The sequence below is a fragment of the Myxocyprinus asiaticus genome, chromosome 49 (genome assembly GCF_019703515.2).
Source record: "Myxocyprinus asiaticus isolate MX2 ecotype Aquarium Trade chromosome 49, UBuf_Myxa_2, whole genome shotgun sequence".
Classification (NCBI taxonomy): domain Eukaryota; kingdom Metazoa; phylum Chordata; class Actinopteri; order Cypriniformes; family Catostomidae; genus Myxocyprinus; species Myxocyprinus asiaticus.
The window spans coordinates 14,011,461-14,035,877 of NC_059392.1; the positions used below are offsets into that span (position 1 = coordinate 14,011,461).

The 24,417-nt window shown below is 41.4% G+C and overlaps 1 protein-coding gene across 39 annotated transcripts in view; it reads right to left on the reverse strand.

Annotated features, from left to right (window-relative positions):
- Window positions 1-6,864: 6,864 nt before the first annotated feature.
- LOC127438032 (receptor-type tyrosine-protein phosphatase C-like) overlaps window positions 6,865-24,417 on the reverse strand; it is a 59,921-nt gene continuing 42,368 nt past the window's right edge. For all 39 annotated transcript variants that reach the window (XM_051693294.1, XM_051693253.1, XM_051693293.1 and 36 more), the window contains 12 exons: window positions 22,559-22,656; window positions 21,973-22,098; window positions 16,860-17,017; window positions 16,394-16,529; window positions 14,635-14,781; window positions 14,417-14,507; window positions 14,087-14,220; window positions 13,443-13,577; window positions 13,152-13,274; window positions 12,822-12,988; window positions 11,653-11,788; window positions 6,865-8,143 (listed from right to left, as the gene is read on the reverse strand). In XM_051693294.1, coding sequence (XP_051549254.1) covers window positions 7,811-8,143; window positions 11,653-11,788; window positions 12,822-12,988; window positions 13,152-13,274; window positions 13,443-13,577; window positions 14,087-14,220; window positions 14,417-14,507; window positions 14,635-14,781; window positions 16,394-16,529; window positions 16,860-17,017; window positions 21,973-22,098; window positions 22,559-22,656 — 1,784 coding nt within the window. In that variant the 3' untranslated portion in view covers window positions 6,865-7,810. The remainder of the gene's footprint in view (window positions 8,144-11,652; window positions 11,789-12,821; window positions 12,989-13,151; window positions 13,275-13,442; window positions 13,578-14,086; window positions 14,221-14,416; window positions 14,508-14,634; window positions 14,782-16,393; window positions 16,530-16,859; window positions 17,018-21,972; window positions 22,099-22,558; window positions 22,657-24,417) is intronic.

A 24,417-nucleotide genomic window follows, 5' to 3' on the forward strand; every position in this document is an offset into this window, starting at 1 on the left:
GACTTTTAGAGGCACTCGTGCAGTTTTTTACTTCTAATTGGTGCATTTTAGATGTTTGCTAAATTTAAAAACAACATATTTTTTAGATGAGATGTCTTAACCCACACTGTAAAAATAAAATTGGTCAGGTACCCTAAAAATGTGGTAACATACAATACATAAAGTCAAAAATACTATTAAATATTCATTATTAAAATGTATTATTATTATTATAACCTTTTCTGTGTAAAGTTATTGCCAATTTTACAACTTTTTGCCATTACAACGTAACACAGTAAACCCTATAACAACAATTAAAAAAAACCTTACAGCTCAAATAATACATTACTTTTAACAAAAGAATAAATGTGAGTGCTTTTATAAAATTATAAGCTTCACATTTCTGCCTATAAACCATCCAAACATTGGCCCCCAGTCTCTTTCATTGTAAGTCCCTCACTGTCACCTCGATTATTGCTTTTTTTAAAGAAAAGGAGGGACAAGCCGAAATTGATTTTTTGTGGTAATCAACATTATGCCACAAATGCTGTCAACTGAGCTTAACTTGTAATGAACCCGGAATATTCCTTTAGGGAACAGAAACAACTGCATAATTTCATTTTTTCAGTGTAATTTAGATTATTATTGAGATCTTTAGATTATTATTGAGATCTCATTAACAATGAAAACATTTTAGGCTGAAGACAAATGCAAACTGTTTAATGTATTTGTTACTTTTCTAAATATTGCCCAATTTTCGATTGCCCTTAGCAAATGTGCTATTACATTATGAAACCAACAGTGAATTGACAAGAGCTTGATTCAAATATTTGTGCTGAAATTTCACACACATGTCAAAAGACCCCTTGTACACAGTATCAACCAAAACACTTTGATTTTCTGCCTGTAGCATTAGAGTTTTTTTACTAAGTATCTCTCAGTCTGAAAAGACATACAGTTTTGACAGTTAGCTCCATTTAAGCTCCCAAACCGGGGTTCATCTCTAAACAGAGGGGGTGGCGCTATCCCCAACAGCAATAATAGAAATGGCTAAAGCAGCATGCTGTATCGAAGTGCAGCTGTCCCGTCTAATGAGATTTTAAAGTGCTCCCATAATGCCTCATAAATGGACCCTACATGAGGAATTATATGCTGGAAACGGGGAATCTGATTGGTGCTCCAGGGGGCGGGGGCATCTGTCAACCCGGTGCTGTATTATCGCGCAACAATATACCGTGCAATAGAGTGTCACAGTTATTTGGGACAGTGGCCCTGCCAGGCACACCCATTCACTATATATACAATCATGAATTAGTCTAGCATGCATCATGTATCATTTATTGCCGTAAATGCTGTCGTGTTCTATCAACCAAACTGAATTGAGAAGGTCTTGTACATATGGGCTGAAAGGACCAAATCGTATTTGACAATGGATTTAGCAAATACTCTGTTATGACCAAACTTTCTGACATACTATGAGAACAAATAAATGTGCTAAAATTTCTTGTTATTGATTCGGGGTAAATATAAATAGCAAGTTAGTCCTATACAACTCATAAAACATCGAATTGCATAAAACAGCCTAAAAAAAATCAAGAGCACCACCACTGAAAACTTAAATGGCGTGACCCAAAGAGAAGCTGTGACCAGAGCACAAATGCACAGTGACTTTAAGTGTGTATTTGTGTGTGAATTCCTCATTGTTGAAGGCCTGTACTGCTCAAGTCTGATACAGGAGAAAGAGAGAGAGAGAGAGAGAGACAGTGGGATATATGGAGAATGACCAGCTGTGAAAAGCAACTCAGACAAAACATGACTGTATGAGGGCATTGAACACTGTGTGGGTTGTGTCCTGGCTCAAGACATCTTTTGTATGAGATATGTAGCCTTTTTGTCTACCGTGAGACCTGGTTTGCATTATCATACTCAGTCTGAGACTGGGTTGCTCAGATGATCACATTTACACCTTACAGTACAATGAAACCTCAAAACATACTCATAGCAAATTCGTTCATGCCATCTCTATTAAACAGAGTAATAGTGTGTTATTATTGGGTCACTTCATTTAGCTATGCAGAGTGTATCTGTATATAAAACTAGACTATTTCGTGAACTGCCTACGGAGCAGGGCCGGATTTAGGGGAGTACTGGGATGGGCTTTGCCCCCCCCCCCAAATTATCCCTATGCCCCCCCCCAAGCGCAAGTGAAGCAAAGGGTTGAATTGGATTGTCATGGTGCTGTCCATTGTCATGGAACTGAAAATAACATTATATGTTATTGCCCCCCATAATGTAACCATTCTAGATCCAGGTCTGCTAAGGAGACATAATTTTAAGGCATTATAAGTGTGCTATAAATGCTTTGTCTGTAAAATTATATCCAATATTTCAACTTTGTTACGTTCAACAACATAACGCTGGTAAACCCTTAAATACCGGGAGCTTTTGCATGATGTCCGCACAAGGATACCAAGAAGGGAGGTTGTAGCTGTGTCCTAAATGACACACTACTATGCACTTACAATATACACTATGCACTCTGCCATGTAGTGTATGAATTTTCAAAGTGTAGTATCGTCCAAAATGGAACACGTAACTTTTTTTTTTTACTACATGGAGGCAATCGCCGTTTAGCAGCTGACAGAAGTGATGTTTTAAACGCATGTGATGTGTTGCCACTAGCTTTAGCGAATTAGCCAAACTCAGTTCAACATTTGTATCTCAAACGACGTACATATTCAAACAGCTTGGGGCGATGGTAAAGCATTCAATTCACATTTGTAAGGTGCTGTATCCACTGAAGTTTTGCTAGCTGCTACATTCTTCATTATTTACAATTGTTTTCCCAGGCCAGCAGCGCAGCCAGGTAACTCCACCCCTTTCGCTACGTATGGAAAGCGCATGAAGTGTCCAACATTCCACACTGGAACTGAAGTGCATCATCTGGATACTCATAGTACACTTCTTTTTGTTGCATTTTCCGTGTTAACATTCTGCTCCGATACTTACACTCTAAAATGACGTAGAATAGTGCAGCAGTGTGCAGTTTGGGATGCACAGGTAACTTCCTTGTTCACACGGAGCTGATCGGGTAGTTTGCTGGACCATTGTCTTAAATGAACAAAAGATTTAAGAATTTATATTGTCTGCATCATCTAATTTTGTCCTAAAACGCTAAGAAAAAAGTAGCAAAAGCTACGTATACTACATATTTATATGACACCAGGTGCGTGATGACTCTTTGTTGACATACTGGTGCCACCCACAGAAATTACATCTGTGACGACCCTGCAAACACATGCGTAAGACGTTGTATTTTGGCTTTGCTATACGCAACGCATAATTTCAAACGACTGATGTTAGTTCAGGAGACTCTGTGCTGTCATTAAAGGGTTAAACTTTCGACACACGTACTGTAGTCATGTGACCAAACAATATGGCACCGACCACAGTGGAGTTTGTCTTTGGGAAATATGCCAACAAAACTAAGTCTGGTAAGGAACCTAATTATGTTTTTACATTGTAACATATTTGGGTCAAAAGAGTAGTCTCTAGTTTCATCCAATGTGCCGTTTTAAAAAAAATGAGCGATTTACCACAAAACAACACGCTAATAAACACAATGTACATTAATGTGTACTTTAGCACATATTTTCCTTAGAAATCCTATATTGACTGTGCATTATCACAATACAAATTAATGGGTTCATCCAAAAGCTGAAAAATGTTGCTTTCAGAGGCTTTATATGGAGTTGGGATGAAAATAAGGTGCATTTCGAACTGTTCTGAGACCAGTGCAGACAGACATCACACTGGAGGTTAAGTCATTCACTAAATAGGGAGCAAGGGAGAATCCTATAGCTCTCTATGCATCTAAGTGCATTTACTCCTAAAATCTGACCAAAAGTTCAGTTTCAGGCTGCAGTTGATGTTTGGACCACTCAACATGTTTGGCAGACATGGGACAATGATAATCAGTACACAGATTCAGAATTTATAATGTATAATTTTATTTTAACATGCTTTGAATCAGAATTAAATATGCTTATGTCTGATGTAATGTCTGTAATATCTCAAAAACATGAATAACCAACACTACTGGAAATGTAATAAACAATTTTATAAATAAAAATCTGACTTTCTATAGCTTAGTATAATTTAAAATTTAAAAACTTAGTCCCGTTGTCCACATATGTGGACATACATTTTTAGGAAAAATATTTGCTCTAGGAAGATGCTGCCTACAGTATGCTCACTAGATTTTGAAACATAGCTTTTAAGTGCTTATAAGTCATGCTGATATAGCCGGCATGAAGGACCAGTATTGTGTACAAACCAGACATGCTCATCTTCTCCACAGTCAGATGCCTTTATTGGAGTTATGAGTATCCAGCTGTGGACTACAGCATCACCTGAGGTATGTCAATCTCTCCCTCTGTGTGTCTATCTCAGTGTCTCACCGGTTACTGGAGCCGGGAGTATGCCACATCTGTGTCAAGACATTTATAGTCATAGATCCATTTGAAGGACATGTATGAATGCATCTTTGATATGTCCAAAGAGTGAAGTCTGTGACTTCGGGATTGGGAAGGAATTTAAAGATTAAAAACAGGGGCTTAAATGTAAAATTTAAAAATAAATATCCTGTGCCCAAACTATTTTATGCAGCAAGATGCAAATATGCAACAGGGGCACTTGCCTGTTAACATGATAAACACTAAACAGCAGAGAACATCTAAACCTGTCTGAATTCAGTTTCTAAATATAGTGTTGGGCTTGAAGTGTGCAATTAGATGCAAAACCCCTCCCAGAACAACACACTAATTACAGAGTAAGGGCAGCTTTGCATACATAACCTACAGAACATATAGAAGCGAGGCTTAATTTCAGTACTTTTACATGAACAAATACACACACATATATATATATATATATATATATATATATATATATATATATATATATATTCGAAACCAACAAGCACTTCAAAGTGGGAGGCATTAGTCACAAAAGTTGCATGAAAGATGGTATGATAATTGTATGCCTGGGTGGAGTTTCAAGTGACAGCTGAATGCAAATGCTGCACAACAGATCCACTGATGATTTATTTAAGGAGAATTTCCCTCTCTTTGACACGTAGAGACCCGGCACACAGTTTGTGTTTATCTCTATAATGTTCCCCTTTAACACTTAACTACAGTTTTTATGGTTAAAAGGTCAAAGAGGCTGCAGATATAATCAGATTGATATTCTGTTGGTTAAAAAGGTGCAACTTTGATGCATTATTCGGAACATCGTTCTTTTTTATGTTCAGTGTTTGTGCAAAATGAATCAAATGGCATGCATAAACCTACAATATATAAACAAAGAAGAAAAATATAAAAAAAAAATAAAAATAAAAAAAATAAAAACAGGATTCATGGAATACTCATACATTTTAAATATGGTTCAATAAGAAACACACACACACACACACACACACACACACACACACACAAGTGCGCTCAATGTGTGTAACCTTGGGTTGACCAAATTTTTGCATGCAGAAATAGTAAGCTTAAATTGTCCTTTAAAAAATGGATTTAGGCCTACCTGAAGATAATGGTTTTTGTAAAAGAAAAAATAATATATTTTTTCCAAATCACTGTGAATCCTTACTGAATCCTTCTCTGACTTAAATGGGGAAACAATGAACAGACAAATTGCTTTTTGGGGGGAATTTTTGCAATAAACTGTATTTTGGAAAATGTGTTCTGTGTTTGCAGGGGTGTCACACTTTCTACTTGCATATTTTTCTCTTAGTTGTCTATTACAAACCAATTTTTATCTTACAGTAAAATATAAGATATAAACCTCATTCAGAGTAGCACCATGTTTAATTATTGACAGGAATGACAACGAAGCTGTCTGAACAATGGCATCCCAGATAGCACACATACATCTCTGAAATGTCTTTTCATCTGGAAAGCATCACAATCTAATTAAAATCTGCTAAACATCTTAAAAATATCAGATTTACAAACATTCTAAATCATGAATGTCTCAAAGACATCTGCTGAATGTCTTATTGTCATCCGAGACACTGACATACGTCTTATCGACCTATTGCAGATGAGCAAACAATGTAAAAAAATAAATAAAAAAAAAGTCTTCCAGATGTAAACAGTAAACACACATCAATTTAAATGTGCTATCAGGAATGATATGTATAAAGCTATATGGTCCTAGATCACATTTACATTTCCCAACTGGTGTTTTCTGGAGCTCTTGTTGTTTTATGTTGATTAGAATTATTATTATTTATTTATTTTTTTACGTTGTTTGCTCATCTGTAATAGGTCCATAAGACATATGTCAGTGTCTCGGATGACAATAAGACATTCAGCAGATGTCTTTGAGACGTAACAGTACAATTAATTGAAGAGACTCATTGAAGTCCCTTAGCCTCATATTAATATGGTGCAACTCCATTAATCGTTAAATAGATGTAAGAGAGAAATGCCAATCAGTTTGGTGTTGCAAGAAAGCAAAGAGGCTTGATGGCGGGTCGAAAATGTGTTGTGTTAGCTTCTTTGTTAGCAGGTGCCATCTTGTGTCTCATACTGGTATTTCATATGCTAATACGTGTTATGCTAGTTTTCTGGTTACTTGTTTCCAGGCCAGGTTTGTGCACCTGGTGAGGACCAAAAATGGGTTAAACAAGCTGATACACTCAGCACACCTGCATCAATACCGACCCAGTTGATGCACAAGTAATATGCACTTCAAAAACATTGCAAGCTTTTGCTAACAAAACTTCCCATGTAGCCTGATTTCTCAATACTCCAATGAGTCTTTACTTCACTGGTTTGGGGCTCTAGTGAAATAAAATGCAATACAAATAAGTTATTACTCAAGATATCCTTTATTCTTTTTGTTAAGTTACACTGAACATCTGCTTAAAAGGGAAAAAAATGTACTCTGCTTTGAAAGTTCAGAAAGAAATTGTGAAATGAAAGCTAGTTTGAGGACAGCGATGTAGTGCAAAGTTATCTTTGCCCTTATTTTCTGTTTTGTTCTCAAAGTCATAAGCACTCACTCCTGCCAAACATTTCCATCCAGCATATTAGACACCGTAATTTAGATTCAACAACATACAAGACTGCACTTTGATACAGGTTTCAAACAAAAATACAGAAAATATTTTTAGTAAAGTCTTATTTTACAATACATTCAAAAATGCAATTTGATAGCCTAAAAAAATCAAGTCCTAAAGCACAGTAAACCCTTTACACATGTGAAATGAATAATAATAAAAAACAGCACCTTTATACAGAAATTCAAAACTAAAACCTGAGACTGAATCAGCACAACCGACTGAGCCTACCTGAACTCCCTCAAAAATCACACTGGCCTAACGTACCGTAAATATACAGTTAAGTTAAAATGTAAAACAAGAACTCAAATGTGCTTTTCTGGATAAGCTTGATAGCTATATATTTACTGGACAAGTTGGTATCTCATATCTTTCTTTACGACACTTGGTGTCAAATCAGCAACATTTAAAAAAATATCTTTTTTAATTGAAAAGTCTGTTGTTATCGACCAGACATCATGTTACTACAAACTCGTATGATACTTTTTCATATAAAGAACTGTCTGTCGATTTCAGTTGTACTTTTGCCTGGTTTTTTAAAACAGAACATTTTTATGTCTTAGGTTGGGATTCAAACTGGGATGACCTAGCACACTTAACGAAAACTACACCACTTGACTAACACATCATACACATGTGTGGTGTGCCCCCTCAAAAATAAAGGTGCATGATGCCCATGATAACACGTCACAATGCTCAAACGTCTACAGTCACAGAGGGCCCATTTTTGGCACCCTCTGTGGAGGCTTTTTCAGACACGCTGCAATTCTCACTGGCTCTATCTGCTGGTGAAGTTGAAGCAGTGGTATTTTCTGTAGCAGCAGCAGTGGCTTCCTGCGCACTACTCTCTTTGGCTTGGCTGGTTTCTGCCCCCTTCTGGTCAACACAGGTATTGCTGGCAGTTTCTGAAAGAAGTGCTGTGGTTTCGTTGACGATTTGAACTTTGTCGTTTGAAGCCGGTGTCTTTATGCCGCCGTTCTGCACAGGGAAGGCTCCCTCTAGAGCTGTATAGAGGAACTGATACTGCTCCTGTGGAAAGAGTTTAGAATTAGTGTAGCATTTTGAAATGCAATAAAAGCATAGTTTTTGTAGATTGTTTATTCATAAAATTTAAAATGTATACCTCATTTTAGATAGAAATAGATTTTCACACTATGCTTAACACGTTATTTGTAAAGGATTTAGCAAAGGTATACAGTGCAAGTTACTAATCCTGGGTTAAATACACTAAAAATAATTATTTAGCCCTTAATAAATATATATTTTTAAATTTTACTTAATAATAAAATAAATAAATAATAATAATAATAATCAATACTATTAAAGTGCTGTTTTAAACATACTGTATTCTCTGCATTTTTAACAAATGTCAAATGCTTAAAAAAATTTTTCAGTTATTTAAAATCAATGAGAAAAATATAGTTGTTTCAGTTGAGCAGTGTTTAGTCTTGTGCTTATGTGGAGCATAAACAGTGCTGGGCGGATTACTTGTGAAATGTAATCAGGTACTGATTACAAATTACTTGACAATAAATGCAATCAGTAACATAATCTCACAGATTACATTTTTGAGGTAATCTAATCCGATTACTTTTGGATTACTTTCAACCTAATTCTATTCGATTTTATGTCACATGCATTTGAGTAGGATAATCATTTTAACATTAAAGTACAAAAACTTTATTACTAACAAAAAGAGCCTCACAAAAGTGCTCCTTATGACATTTTTAAAAAGTGCATTAAACATTACATGAATGAAATAAACATTACATCTAACAGCAATGACAGTGCATGGCAATCCATTTTGCAATTGAATTTGTGAATCTGTCCGAGATAAGATTTATTATGGGGGCTTTTCTAAGGACGTGTCAATGTATATGCATCAGACGGACACTTTTGAAGCTTCTTACTTTGGTTGCCTCGTGTCATAAACAGCGTTTTTAGGTCGCTGTGTTAATTTAAATCGACAGCCCTATTAAAAATGTACACTCATTGATCCCTTGATTAGGAACATCTTTACACCTACTTATTCATACGATTATCTAATCAGCAAATTGTGTGGCAGCAGTGCAATGCATAAAATCATACAGATACAGGTCAGGAGTTTCTGTTCCCCTTCTGTCACTCACTCGACGTTGTGTCGATGTAGTGACACTAGGGGTCACTCTTGGGAGCCCCAAAGCACGCTCATTTGCCCCCGTCGAGTGCCGAGATGAGACCAGCTCGCCTCACGGCCAGCTTAACGTCTCTTTCAGGGCTCGTGAGCAGAGGATGAGTCCTCGATCGCTGCATCGGAGAATGCGCTGGCGATGTCGGATGCCGAGGACTCGACTGGGCTGCCACCTTTGGGTCTGCCCGCCCAGTCTGAGTCTGACGCAGAGCTGACCACCATGCTTGCCCAGGCCGCCGCGAGTGTCGGGTTGGACTGGAACCTTCCACCCTCCCCTGAGCCCTCGCGGCTAGATGATTGGTTCCTGGGTTCGGGGCGCCGCTCACGGCAGCACCCCCCCCCCAGTCCCTTTCTTCCCGGTAGCGCACGACAAGCTGCCTTGAGTTGCTGGCTATACTACTCACCCTGCGGAGGCTATTGCCATTGATCCGGGGCAAGCACGTGTTGGTCCGGACAGACAACACAGTGAGGGTAGCATATATAAATCACCAAGGTGGCTTACATTCACGTCGCATGTTGCAACTTGCATCCCAGGCAGCCTCAATGCCACAGCGGACACGCCTTCACAGCAGGCGACACTCAGTGGAGAGTGGAGACTCCACCTCCAGGTGGTCCAGCTGATTTGAGTCGATTCGGCAAAGCACAGGTGGACCTCTTTGCTTCCCGGGAATCCTCCCACGGCCCGCTCTGGTATTCCCTGATGGGAGCCCCCCTGAGGACAGACGCGTTGGCACACAGCTTTTGCCCTGGGGGCTGCGCAAATATGCGTTCCCCCCAGTGAGCCTACTTACACAGATCCTGTGCAAGGATAGATGCTCCACAGGTGCCGGTTACTCCGGTAACCCCCTGTGATGTATTTTCATTGTTTTGGCATAGGGACCCCTAGTGTCACTACATCAACACAACGTTGAGTGAGTGACAGAACGGGAATGTCTTGGTTACTGTCGTAACCTCCGTTCCCTGATGGAGGGAACGAGATGTTGTGTCCCTCTTGCCACAACGCTGTACTACACGCTGGAATGTCCGGGACCCTGTCTCGGGTCCTGAGCACAAAATCTGAATGAGTGGTTGCGAGCCAGCTCCTTTTATACCCATATGTCCGGAGGAGTGGCATCCAAATTCCACTCGCCAATTCTCATTGGCCTTTTCTCAAAGATCAGAGGTGTTTGGGGCTCCCAAGACCGACCCCTAGTGTCACTACATCGACACAACGTCTCGTTCCCTCCATCAGGGAACAGAGGTTATGACAGTAACCAAGACGTTAATGTTCACATCAACCATAAGAATGGGAAAAAATGTGATTTCAGTGATTTTAACCGTGGCATGATTGTCGGTGACAGATGGGCAGCAGTTCTGTGGATGGAATCCTATTGATGAGAGAGTTCAGGGGAGAAGGCCAGAATGGTTCGAGCTGACAGAAAGGCAACAGTAACTCAGATAACTGCTCTGTACAATTGTAGTGAGCAGAATAGAATCTCAGAATAGCAAAATACATTGAACCATGAGACGGATGGGCTACAACAGCGGAAGACCATGTTGGGCACTTTATTAGCACCATAGTGTTCCTAATAAAGTGCTCAGTGAGTGTAAATGTTACAATATAAACTGCATGTAGTTTAAAACATTTTTTTATTATTACAAAGTATTTATATAAGACTTAAAGTGATATATATATATATATATATATATATATATATATAGGCTATATGTGAAAGTGTTTTTTTATTTTATAATTTGTCAAATTTTTGCTTTAAAAATATTCCACATTCTATTCTACTCTATTCTATTTCACAAAATCCCAGCATTGATGCTGTAGGAGCCCATTTGTTAAATTCTTCAATATTTACAGTATTTACACATTTATTACACATTTTGATAATTGTTTGTTGTTTATATGCATACCTTGTACTGTTTACATTGATGTGTATAGCAAAGGATAAAATGGTACTGTCTTTTCATGAATACCGGCGGTTCAGCAAGTGTTTTACAGATGTGTTTAGGTTGAGCGCACATTAACGAGAGAGGTGTCTTAGGTTTTTTTTTTTTTTTTTTTCAAGTATGTTATGTTTAATTAGAATTAATGTTTCTTTTTACTTTGAGCAACAACTGACTGTATATAACAGGAATTATATATATATAAAAATTAAATGAAAATGGATTGCTTGGATCTCATCTTTGAACACTGGTCTTTAGAGTCAAACATGGTTAAACTGGTAATGTTAAACAGTCCATGGAAAAGTTAAACCATGTTTGACTCTAAAGACCAGTGTTCTAAGATGAGATCCAAGCAATCCATTTTCATTTAATTTTTATATATATATAATTCCTGATTTGTAAATTGAAAAATTGAAAAATTCTTTCAACTTACAATTGTTTCAATCATTCCCTGCCTCTCCCTGCGTAAATTTTTGACCTCCTGGAACACGTCCACCAATTTTTCTGTGGATGCACTGTCCATGAGATTCCATAAGGCACAGAAGATTCCAGTACGCGATGATCCATTGCTATTATAAAGTAAAAAGTATTTTAAAATTAGTGGGAAAAATATCAATCCATCCATCCATCATCTATCCATCCAAGTATCCATCCATCCATCCATCCATCCACAGATCCATCTATCTATCTATCTATCTTTCTATCTATCTATCTTTCTATCTATCTATTTAGTATGTATCCATCATCCATCCATCTATCTATCTAGTATCCATCCATGCATCCAGACAGCCATCCATCCAAACACCCAACCATCCACCCAGCCATCCATCTAGTATCCATCATCAACCCACCCACCCACCCATCCATCCATCCATCCATCCATCCATCCATCCATCTATCCATCCATCCAGTGTTCATCCATCTAATATCCATCCATCCATCATCCATCCATCCATCCAAACACCCAATCTCCCATCCATCCACACATCCATCTATCTAGTATCCAGCCATCCATCCAGTATCCATCCATCTAGTATCCACCCACCCATCCATCCACCCATCAATCCAAACACCCACCCATCCTTCTAGCCAGCCATCCATCTAGTATCCATCCATCCATCCATCCATCCAGTATTCATATCTAGTATCCATCCATCCATCCATAGATCCATCCACCCATCTATCTATCTATCTAGTATCCATAAATCCATCCATCCATCTAGTATCCACCCATCCATCCAAACACTGACCATCCAGCCAGCCATCCATCTAGTATCCATCCATCCATCCATCCATCTATCCATCTATCTGTCTGTCTATCTATCTATCTATCTATCTATCTATCATTGTCTGTCTGTCTGTCTGTATGTCTGTCAATAAGAGTCTCATAAACATCATAAAGGTTTTGAACAAAATGAGGGTGAATAAATGATTTCATTTCATTTCATTTTTTTTTCTCTCTCTTTAAGGAAACAAAAATAAACAATGATTTCTTGAAAGTTCAAGAATAAAAATTCCTATAATGTCACATATTTTGTTTATTCGACTTGTTTTCAGCCATGCACTAAACTCTCATTCATCTCTGGTGGTGGATGGACTCACTTGCAGTGCACAACAACAGGGATATTCCGGTTAATTTTGCTGTTGTCGTAGCCACCGTTCTCTTTAATGTTTCGTATCATCTCTATCAACTCCTGAGGGTTCTCTGGAAGTTCACTGTTTCTCCACTTCAAGAACTGATACTGATCCACCTCAAGGATTTCTTTCTTCTGTTATAGGATTACAGATCAATTACTTCATAGGTATTTTTAAAGAGTAGTGCAAAATTAGAATGATTGGATGTTTGTCCAATATAGCATACAGTATTTACTCAATATTCTGTACAGTATATACTGAATTCATGTAAAGAAGAAGAGACTACAGTATGTCTACCTTTGTGGATTGTATTTCCAAGCGCCGTCTGACATAAGTTGGGAAACTCTCTGTCTTTTTCACCTCGATTTCCATCTCCCCAAACACTTTCTTTTCATCTGCCCAATACTGAGCGCAATAATCCTGGAGAAACAGAGTCGGTATGAAAAGCGGAGAACATAACCAACATCAATCTTCTTTATAGTAGAGTAATTTCTTTAAGGGGAATACTATGATATGTTTGCTTTTGTAAATTAAATTTGTAGCACCTCAGACAAGTAATTCATGAAATGCATTGCATGATGTCCATACCTTGCAATCTTCAGTGCAATCTGTGAGCATGACTAATGTTTTAGTTTGTTGTTGATAAAGCATAAGCAGGAACTCTGCCATTGTGTTTGGTAGAGGCCCCTGTGCTGCAATGAGACTCTTATTACACCAGTAACCCTGGAAAAGCAATAAAAATGTAGTATGAATGCTATGTACATAATTATTTAAATTATATTTTGCTTGTAGACAACATTGAATGGGTATATGGGCCGGCAATCCCTTTTTTGTCTCATTATAACTAAATCACATATTCACAATCCATTCTGCACATTATGTTATACTTTATTTTATATATTTTGCTTTAACACATAGCACTGTAATTACTGTAATAAGCAGAAATGAATGTTTTACAGCAATGAGAATCTAATGGGAATCATCACTGAGTTTAATGGAAAAGAAACTACCAATAAAACCTCAAAAGTAAAAATCTGCATTACGGTAATGAGAATCTGAATGGGAAATGTGCTCAATTATCAAGGAAATAATGTTGCAATGCAAAAAATCTTAATTGTCCTAAAGACAAACTTCTTTTTATTGATGCAAAATATACATTTGATTTTGAGGTGATATATGATCTGGAGATACATCAATGCATGAAAACAAAATCAAAAATGAAAGTTTTGTACATCAAGGAATGAGGCGTTGATGTATTCATTGGATTCTTCTTCTTCCTCATCTGACGAATACTCATCCTCATCCTCAGGATCGCTCGTCTGGTTGCACTCCATGTCCAGTCTGAACAAGACTCGGTTGAAGTCATCTGTGACAGAAACATTCACAGATTAGTCACTTCTGTTCAGTTTTTAAATGTGCTGCTGTGCTTATCCAAATATAACTTGCTAATTTGTACATTTTATTACAAAATATGAAAAGATTTAAAGAACAATATTCAGTTATTATTAATATTATATTAAAATTCAGTTATATTCAATATTAAATAAGCTCATGTTACTCACATGGGACAACAGATGAGTAGCGGTTTTTCTTCTTGTTGTCCTCGCTAATTGCTGTGTTAAATGTTCTCCAGTTTTTAAACTTGGGGAGTTTCTTTATTTAAAAAAAACAAAAACAAAAAACAGGAAACTATTTAGGTGTTTACCTACATTGAACTTAATCCAATCAGGCAAAAATCAAGTAACAATGTATTGCTTCATGCAAAGGAGGGAGGACAAACCTGGAACTCCATTTCAAGCAAGCTGGGGTCATTTCCATCTTTCTGTCTGAAGGTGTTGAGTTCTGAATGAAACTCAGATAGAGAGATCTCTGTCTCTCCAAACTGGTTGTGCTCTATCAGAGCAGTGTGGATCAGTATGTACTGGGCCTAAGAGAATCAGTACACACACACATAAGTATGCACACACAAACACCTCCACACAAATAAACAATATTAAATCTTCTGCCCATCTTTGGGGAACTGAATGTACAGTCAAATAAAGGCTGTTAATAATTTATTGGTCATATTTAGCAATGAAAATCTGCAAGATTTTTTTTTTTTTTAAAGGGTAATAAGGAAATGTTTTGGTTAAATAAATACTTTTTAAATGTAAAATGGAGTACATAATTTTTTTTAATAAAATATGAGGTTGAAGTAAATGCCCAAATTCTGTTAAATTTAGCAACAAAACAGATTTCCCTAAATAATGTATTTTTAAAAACGATTTATTTATTTTAAAATAACAAATAGAAATACAGTACACTGAAAAATATGACTAATAAAATTTACAAAAAAAAATATTCTAAATAAATTTTAATGGTATAAAATTAAGTAAAATCTATTTAACTTCATGACAGTATATTGTAAATTTAACATAAATATTTCAGTTAGTACAGTAACTTTTAAATAAACTTAGTAAAATTTAAATGAACATTTTATTAGAACATTTCACATATTGAACTTTTCACATGACATACGAAAGCCTTCAACAGGGAAGCTCAAGGCAGGCTATGTGGTCTAGACAACATCACCTTGCGTTACTTGTAATAGCAATAAGATACAGAGCTACGCATGCATACCACAAGACTTGGGGGGGTTGTATTGTGAAGTGGAGGGTGGCGGATGGTGGGGTTGTACTTGCTAGTCTTAATTACTGGGGGGTTACATCCCCCAGAATCTATGCCCCTGTCAACAAATAATTTTTGTTTATCATGTTCAGCTAATTTTGAGTAGAAAATGAACTTCAGACTTCACCAAACAAGAAGTTACCAAACATAACAACAAATTCAACAAAAACAAATGGTGTAAATAAACTTGCAAACAGTGAAACCATGCAAGCTCATTAGTTAATCAAATTCGCTGCATGCTGGGAACATCAGATTCGAAAAGCTGAGTAAATGTTACTTATTTTATTCACTTGTGAAATGTACAATGACAAGGTTTTCTACTTTAGGATGGATAAATGATGACACATTGAAAAGATAACAAACAATCATAAATCATATTTACTTATAAGCTAGAGCATTAATGTTTGAATTGAGTACAAATGTAGAATTTACTTAATATTTTCAAGTTCACGCTTCAACTTATTCAATGTAGAAAGTACTTAATCTTTTCTGCTATATTTACTTTATCACAAAATACATTTTTCAGTGTATAAATGTGAAATAAACAGTACATTTCAATCTAAAATATAATACTTACTGTAAATAATAACATTTGCATGTTCTCCAAAAGTTTAGATTTAACTTTTACAGTTTTATTTTAAAATGTATTTAACATTGGGATTTATAATTATGATTTACATTTAGACTGTTATATCTAACAGTTTACATATTTGTGTAGGTAAATATTCTGGCAAATGTTTGTTGCTAAATCTGACGAAATTACCAATCTGTTCTAACACATTTTAAAATGATATTTTACACAATTTCAAATTTGGTGCCCCATATCCATGTACGCACTGATAATGAATGAGTGAGAATCATATTTGTCTCACCTCCACTTGAACCATGAGGCAACGCTGGCGACGTAGTTTTGCTACATATCCATAGATGTCCACTTTACCCTCCGCCTCAAGACTTTCAATCATGGCATCAATGCCAATATACGTTCCTGTACGTCCAACTCCTGCACTATAGAAGACATGAAAATATTTGTAATAAACGTATTGTATTTAGACCTGCTGTTCCTTATTTCAGTACAGACGTCTTAATATCCTATCAGGTAATAAAACGTTATTCACAAATTCAAGCTAGCTGTTCCTTAAAATATCTGATTTAAAATCAAATACAATTTGTATCTCTTAAACATATTATAAGCCATTTGTCAAAATAAATAAATAAAAATAAATAAATTCTACATGTACTATTTCTTAAGTCCCAAATGTAAATTAAAATTGATTGCATTGTATGTACCATTATTATATACAAATGTAGTTACCAGACTTCATAGTCTCTTCTTACCTGCAGTGAATCACGATTGGGCCACTGAAGAAGTTCTTGAAGGAGTTGACTCTTCTCCTAAGCTTCAGAAGCAGGCTGGGGTCTCCAGGTACTCCGTGGTCAGGCCAACTGATGAACTGAATGTGGTTGACTTCTCTTTCTGTAGCTTTCTCTCTCTTCTGTAGACATAAATGCATATTGTTGAACTATTTATAAGCCTTATTAACTAATGCGCACAGTGTACACAGCTCGGCTCTGTCGTATCCAGTCTCTCTCTCGACTAAGTGCTGTGTCGCTCTATTTATGCCGCTCTCCCTGTGCTCACTGAAATTAGAGACAGGTGTTAGACATAATTTAGCTCAGGTGTAAGCGCCCTTACCGCTTTCTCTCTCTCCGGAGAGATGCTTGACCACGCCCCCGCTGCCACATATCCCCACCGCCCGACTCAGGCCGGGGCGGCATCCGGCCTGCCTACCACTCCCCCCCCATTCCTGGAAAGGAAGTCGGCGACAGCCATCTGCACCCCCGGTCTGTGGACCACCTTGAACTTAAATGGCTGAAGAGCCAGATACCAACGGGTGATCCGGGCGTTAGTATCTTTCATGCGGTGGAGCCACTGGAGTGGGGCGTGATCCGAGCAGAGGGTGAAGGCCCGCCCCAGCAGGTAGTATCGGAGAGTGAGGACCGCCCACTTGATGGCGAGACACTCCTTTTCCACGGTGCTGTACTTAGTTTCCCTTAACGAGAGCTTACGGCTAATGTACAGCACCGGGTGCTCCTCCCCCTCCACCACCTGCGAGAATACGGCCCCCAGCCCCCTGTCTGAAGCATCTGTCTGTAAAATAAAAGGGAGAGAGAAGTCAGGTGAATGTAAAAGCGGCCCCCCGCAAAGTGCAGCTTTAACTTGCGTAAATGCCCGTTGGCACTGCTCCGTCCACTGGACCGGATCTGGAGCTCCCTTTTTAGTGAGATCAGTCAGCGGGCTGGTGACGTCCGAATAATTAGGTATGAACCTTCTATAATAGCCAGCCAGCCCCAGGAACTGTCTCACCCCCTTTTTGGTCTTGGGTCTCGGGCAGGTCGCAATCGCTGCTGTCTTGTCAATTTGGGGACGCACCTGCCTGTGGCCCAAGTGGAACCCCAGATACCGTACCTCCACCCGTCCAATCGCGCACTTCTTCGGATTCGCTGTGAGTCCCGCTCGGCGCAGCAATCTCAGAACCGCCCTCAGATGTTGCATATGCCGCTGCCAATCATTGCTATAAATGATGATGTCATCTAAATAGGCAGCGGTGTAGGTTGAATGCGGTCTGAGGATTCGGTCCATGAGACGCTGAAACGTAGCCAGGGCTCCAAACAAACCGAACGGAAGTGTCACAAATTGGTGTAAACCAAACGGTGTGGAGAAGGCGGTTTTCTCACGGGAAATTGGTGTCAAGGGGATCTGCCAATAACCCTTCGTCAAATCCAATGTCGAATAAAAACGAGCAGTGCCCAACCGATCGAGAAACTCATCAACGCGAGGCATTGGATATGCATCAAATTTAGACACCGCGTTGACTTTCCTGTAATCCACACAGAACCGTACAGACCCGTCACTCTTAGGAACTAGAACGACTGGGCTGGACCAGTCACTGTGGGATTCTTCTATTACCCCCATATCAAGCATCGCATCCAATTCTTCCCAAACAATTTTCTTTTTGTGTTCGGGTAATCGATAGGGGCGGCTACGTACCACCACCCCCGGCTCGGTCTCGATGTGGTGATGGATGAGGTTTGTGCATCCCGGTAGAGGGGAGAACACATCCGCAAACTCCTGTTGCAACCTAGCAACCTCCACGAGTTGGCTCGGTGAGAGGTGGTCTCCGCAAATGACTGGGGTGAACTGCTCATGTTTTGAACTCACCTCCGGTCTGAGCTCCGCCTTCTCGGGAACTACCGTGGCCAACGTCACGGGAACTGCCTCCCTCCACAATTTCAGGAGATTGAGGTGGTATATTTGACGAGCGTCCCCTCTATCGGTCCGTTTAACCTCATAATCGAGATCTCCCACTCGTCGTGTGACCTCAAAGGGTCCTTGCCACTTGGCGAGTAATTTAGAGCTCGATGTGGGAAGCAATACAAGCACTTTATCTCCCGGTGCAAATTCCCTTAGCTGAGTTCCCCTGTCATACAGTCGGCGCTGTCGTTCTTGAGCTTGGAGCAAATTCTCCTGTGTTAGTTGTCCCAAAGTGTGGAGTTTTGCTCTAAGATCAAGAACGTACTGAATTTCATTTTTACTGTTTGAAGATCCTTCCTCCCAAGCCTCTTGCAATACATCAAGCACGCCACGTGGGCGTCGCCCATACAGCAGCTCGAATGGGGAGAAGCCAGTGGAGGCTTGTGGGACCTCTCGTACTGCAAATAACATTTATCCCAATTTCTAGCATCATCGTGCACGAACTTACGAATCATGTTTTTGAGGGTTTTATTAAGTCGTTCCACCAGGCCATCCGTTTGAGGATGGTATACACTGGTGCGAATCGATTTAATATTTAACAACTCATACAGTTCGCGTAGTGTCCGTGACATAAATGTTGTGCCCTGATTGGTGAGGATTTCTTTCGGAATCCCCACCCGGGAGATTATTTTGAAGAGTGCCTCCGCAACACTGCGTGCTGAGATGTTGCGAAGAGGCACTGCTTCCGGATATCGCGTTGCATAGTCCACTAGGACCAATACAAAGCGATGTCCGCGTGCTGACCATTCTAATGGCCCGACGAGGTCCATTCCAATTCTCTCAAAGGGGACCTCGATCAGAGGGAGAGGGCGCAATGGCGCTTTTGGGGTGGCCGGTGGGTTAACCAGCTGGCATTCGCTGCATGCCGCACACCACCTGCGGACATCGCCGCCAATGCCCGGCCAATAGAAACGGGCTATTAGATGGTTCAGTGTTTTTCTTTCTCCTAGGTGACCTGCCATGGGATTATAATGAGCCGCCTGGAATACCATTTCCCGACGGCTCCTTGGAATCAAAAGTTGGGTTGTATCCTCTTTGGTCCGAGTGTCCTGTGTCACTCGATACAACCGCTCATTTATAATTGCAAAATAGGGGTATGAAAGGGCGATGTCAGGCTGGAGTCGTTGACCATCGATGATTCTCACTTGGTCAAAGGCGTATTTGAGGGTTTCGTCTCGCGACTGCTCCAAAGGGAAATCCCCATCAGGGAATTCCCTGAGAAGGGGAGGGGCCGCAGCCTCTCCCCCTCTCTCGTCATCATGACGTGGAGCTGTCGAGGACAGCCCCGGCTCCGCCTCCCCTGCCAGAGCATCGCACATCACACATCTCCCTATTTTCATACAGGACCCATCCGCGCAAATTCCCTTTAATAAAATTCTAAAATCAGGCCAATCAGTCCCCAGAATCAGCGGATGTGTGAGGCGGGAACTAACCGCGGACTCCACTCTATGCTTTTTCCCCTGAAATTTAATTGTCAGGGTCACCACCGGATATTTGTGAATATCCCCATGTACACATTTCACCTTCACTGTTTTGGTTGTGACCAATGCCTCGGGTTGAACCAGGCATTGGTGGATAGTGGTTTGATTACACCCGGTATCCACCAACGCTTGGTGAGTACCCCCCTTGACACTTACCGGTATCCGGTACGCTCCGGCCCAGTCGGGGGCAGCCTGTGGGAGGTCAGAGACCCGCACCACCGTCCCCAGCTCCATCAGAGGGCACTGATCTCGGAATTGGCTCGGGTCTCCGCACCTCCAGCAGGCCGGCCCAGGCGCTACGCCCGCACTTGCATCGGCGGGCGCCCCCCCCCGAGGGGGAGAGCGGTGGGGCATTGGAGTAGGGGAAGGTGTCGCCTCCCACACCCGGGGAACTGGTCTCAGGGGCTGAGTTCCTCCTCGTCTGCGTGGGGCAGGAACGGGACCTGGAGAGAGAGCAGACGAGAGAGAGAGAGGGGAGGGGGAAGAAACAGAGGGAGGAGAGAAAACGTAGGAGGGATCTTCCGCCCTCGGGATCGCCGCCATGTGGTCCTCCGCAAGTCGGATAGCTTCCTCCAACGACGCCGGGTGGTGGCACTGGACCCACTCCGCCGTCCCTTTTGGCAGTCGAACTATGAACTGTTCCAGTACCACCTGGTCGATAATTCCCTGGACGTCGCAATCCCCCGCTAGCAGCCATCTACGGCAGGCATCACGGAGCTGCTGGGCAAAGGCAAATGGGCGGTCGGAGCTTTCCAACTTCAAGCTCCGGAAGAGTTGACGACTTTCCTCCGGAGTGCGACCAACCCGTTGCAAGATGGCTCTTTTTAGATCTCCGTAGGCCAGGAGGCTCGATGCTGGTAGTTGTTGAGCCGTGAGCTGGGCTTCCCCGGACAATAGTGGGATCAATCGGGCTGCCCATTGGCTGAGCGGCCAGCCCCAGATCTCGGCGGTCCGCTCAAACAAATCCAGGAAGACCTCGGGGTCGTCCGCCGCCCCCATTTTCTGTAATGCTGGCGGGGTAACGGCGTGGGTGTGTCCGGGGTTGCGGCTGAGGATGCCCCCTGGCTGAGGAGGCTCCGGATCGCCTGCCGGTCCTCGGCTTGAGCATGCATGAGCTCGACAAACCGGCGGTCTTGATCTTGTCGGAGCTCAAGCAGCGTTTGTTGGTGGTTCTGATGTAGGCTGGCGAGGGCTTGGAGGATCTCCGCCAACTGGGAGGACTCTACGGGATGACCTCCATCCATCTTCGACCCAAACTTCAATCCCGGGTTTCGGCACCAGTGTAAAAGATGAAGCGAGAAGCAGTTTTTCCTCCTTAAGGTGAGGCTTTATTTTCCCCTCTTCGCGACACCACTTTACAGTTTACCTTTGCGCACTAAACTAAACACTAACACACACTGCTTTCACAAATAAACTTTCACTACTAGAAAATCCTTGCTCTGGCTCGGCTCTGTCGTATCCAGTCTCTCTATCTACAAAGTGCTGTGTCGCTCTATTATGCCGCTCTCCCCATGCTCACTGAAATTAGAGACAGGTGTTAGACATAATTTAGCTCAGGTGTAAGCGCCCTTACCGCTTTCTCTCTCTCCGGAGAGATGCTTGACCACGCCCCCGCTGCCACACACAGGTATGAACATACACACACATCACTTACATTGGTTAGGACCAGATGGCGAATGATGTAATCGGGGCAGTGGTCCTCTGATCTGATTTTCACCACAAAATCTTCAAAAATCTCAGTCTCACTGTCCAAAGATGGCCAATACTGAGCACACTTGCTCTGAAAGAAAAAGAGCACTATCACTTGTAATATCCAGGCCTAGATATAATCTACACCTGAAGAACTTGATCAAAGAAGTAGATCGTCCACCATTTACAAAGTTGTCCACAGCCCTTGTTTGTGCCTCTACACCATCGTTTGCCTAATCTGATTATGCTGTCAGGCACCAAAAACACACTTTAATGTATTACCATATCTTCAGAATTTAAAACAAAATAGTGAAAAATGTTAGTAGATCTAAAAGGCCTTGTTCACATGGATTGAGAATATATACAAGTTAGCTCTGTTACTATTACAACCAATGTGGATGTTGTAGCAAAAACGACTGCAGTCTATTCAATTTAAGAAAAAAATGTATTACTGGACTGAAAATCGATTACTGATTTAAACAAGGCTAACCAATGTCAATCAGAAATAAATGATAATTACAACAGGAAAAGTACTAAATACATCTACTAACCTTATTTCCTTCCTCACAACGGGTAACCATGACGATAATGGAGGACTTTTGCTCCCAGATCATTCTCCAGAAATCATCAATGGTCTCATCCTTGGGTCCTGGAAAAAACATAAAATAACACTGAAGAAATAAAAATGTAGCAATAAAAAAATAAAATAAAAAAATTAACTGCAGTTTATTGCCTCTAGAAAAAGGCTGTGTGTTACAGCAGTTCCCTATCTATCACTCACTCGACGATGTGTCGATGTAGTGACACTAGGGGTCGATCTTGGGTGCCCCAAACACCTCTGATCTTTGAGAAAAGGCCAATAAGAATTGCAGAGTGGAATTTACATGCCACTCCCCCGGACATACGGGTATAAAGGAGCTGGCTCGCAACCACTCAGATTTTTTCTTTGGAGCCGAGTAGTTGATTCTCACACAGCTGAAATTCACTGCCAGTCCATTTATCTCTTTAAGAAGCGTATGTTGTTGGATATATGCCGCATTTCAGCAACTTTCTCTCCCTCTGCACGATCAGTGCAGAGTATGCCCCTGGGTGCTTCGACAGCCTCTAAAAGAGTATATATTCTGAGAAATAAGAGTATATTTTCCTCTAAAAGAGCACGCATTGATGGACAGTGTCTTTTTAAAGATGACTTTCCATTTTTGTGTAATTCCTGGGTGCGGTCGATATCTCTCCACCTCCAACGGCCATGATCGCTGCCTCCCGTGCCTGGGCCGTAATCACGTTGAGGCAGCATTTGCGGATGGTTTATGTTCTCATTATGAGAACATGACAATGGCAACGTTGCGGTCGCGGCTTTCCTTCTTCAGGGGGAAAGCCACTCCAGCCGCCCCCCGCGCCGGGCCTTCTACCTACGAGTATGAGGCCGGCTCGGTTGACACTGGAAGCGATTTGGGGGCTCCAATGGGTACGGCTCTGCCAGCACATTCGTTTGCACCGGTCCAGTTCTGGGATGAGACAGGCAGCTCGCTTCAATGCCAGCCTAATGTCTCTTTCTGAGCTCACGAGATGGATGAGGTTTCATTAGCAGCATCAGAGAGCGCGTTGGTGATGTCGGACGCCGAGGACTCGACTAGGCTGCCACCTTCGGGTGTGCCTGCCCAGTCTGTGGCCGACACGGAGCTGACCGCCATGCTTACCCGGGCTGTTGCGAGTGTTGGGCTTGAGTGGAACACTCCACCCATCCCTGAGCCCTCGTGGCTTGACGATTGGTTCCTGGATTCGGGGCACCATTCCGATTGTCCCCTTAGTGCCCCTCGCCCGAAGTTGGATGCGTGGCTAGCGCTCTCCAACCCATCGCGGTGGTTGGCCAGGACCATCCGTTTCGGCTACGCGATTCAGTTCACCAGGTGCCCGCCCTGGTTCAGCGGCGTCCGCTTCACCTCGGTGAAGGGCGAGAATGCCGCCGCCCTGCGTGCGGAGATCGCAGTCGCTCCAGCCGAGATGAGGAAAGGGTTTTGCAGCCCTTACTTCCTCGTGTCAAAGAAAGGCGGTGGGTTGCGGCCAATCTTGGACCTGCGAGTGCTGAACCGGGCCTTGCACAGACTTCCGTTCAAGATGCTGATGCAGAAACACATTTTTGTGTGCATCCGGCATCAAGATTGGTTCGCGGCGATAGACCTGAAGGATGCATATTCCACGTCTCAGTTCTACCTCGATACAGAGCCTTCCTACAGTTTGCTTTCGATGGCTGGGTGTATCAGTACAAGGTCCTCCCCTATGGCTTGTCCCTGTCGTCTCGCGTCTTCACGAAAGTCGCAGAGGTAGCCCTTGCCCCGCTAAGGGAAGTGGGTGTTAGCATCCTCAACTACGACTGGCTGATTCTAGCTCACTCTCGAGACCTGTTGTGTGC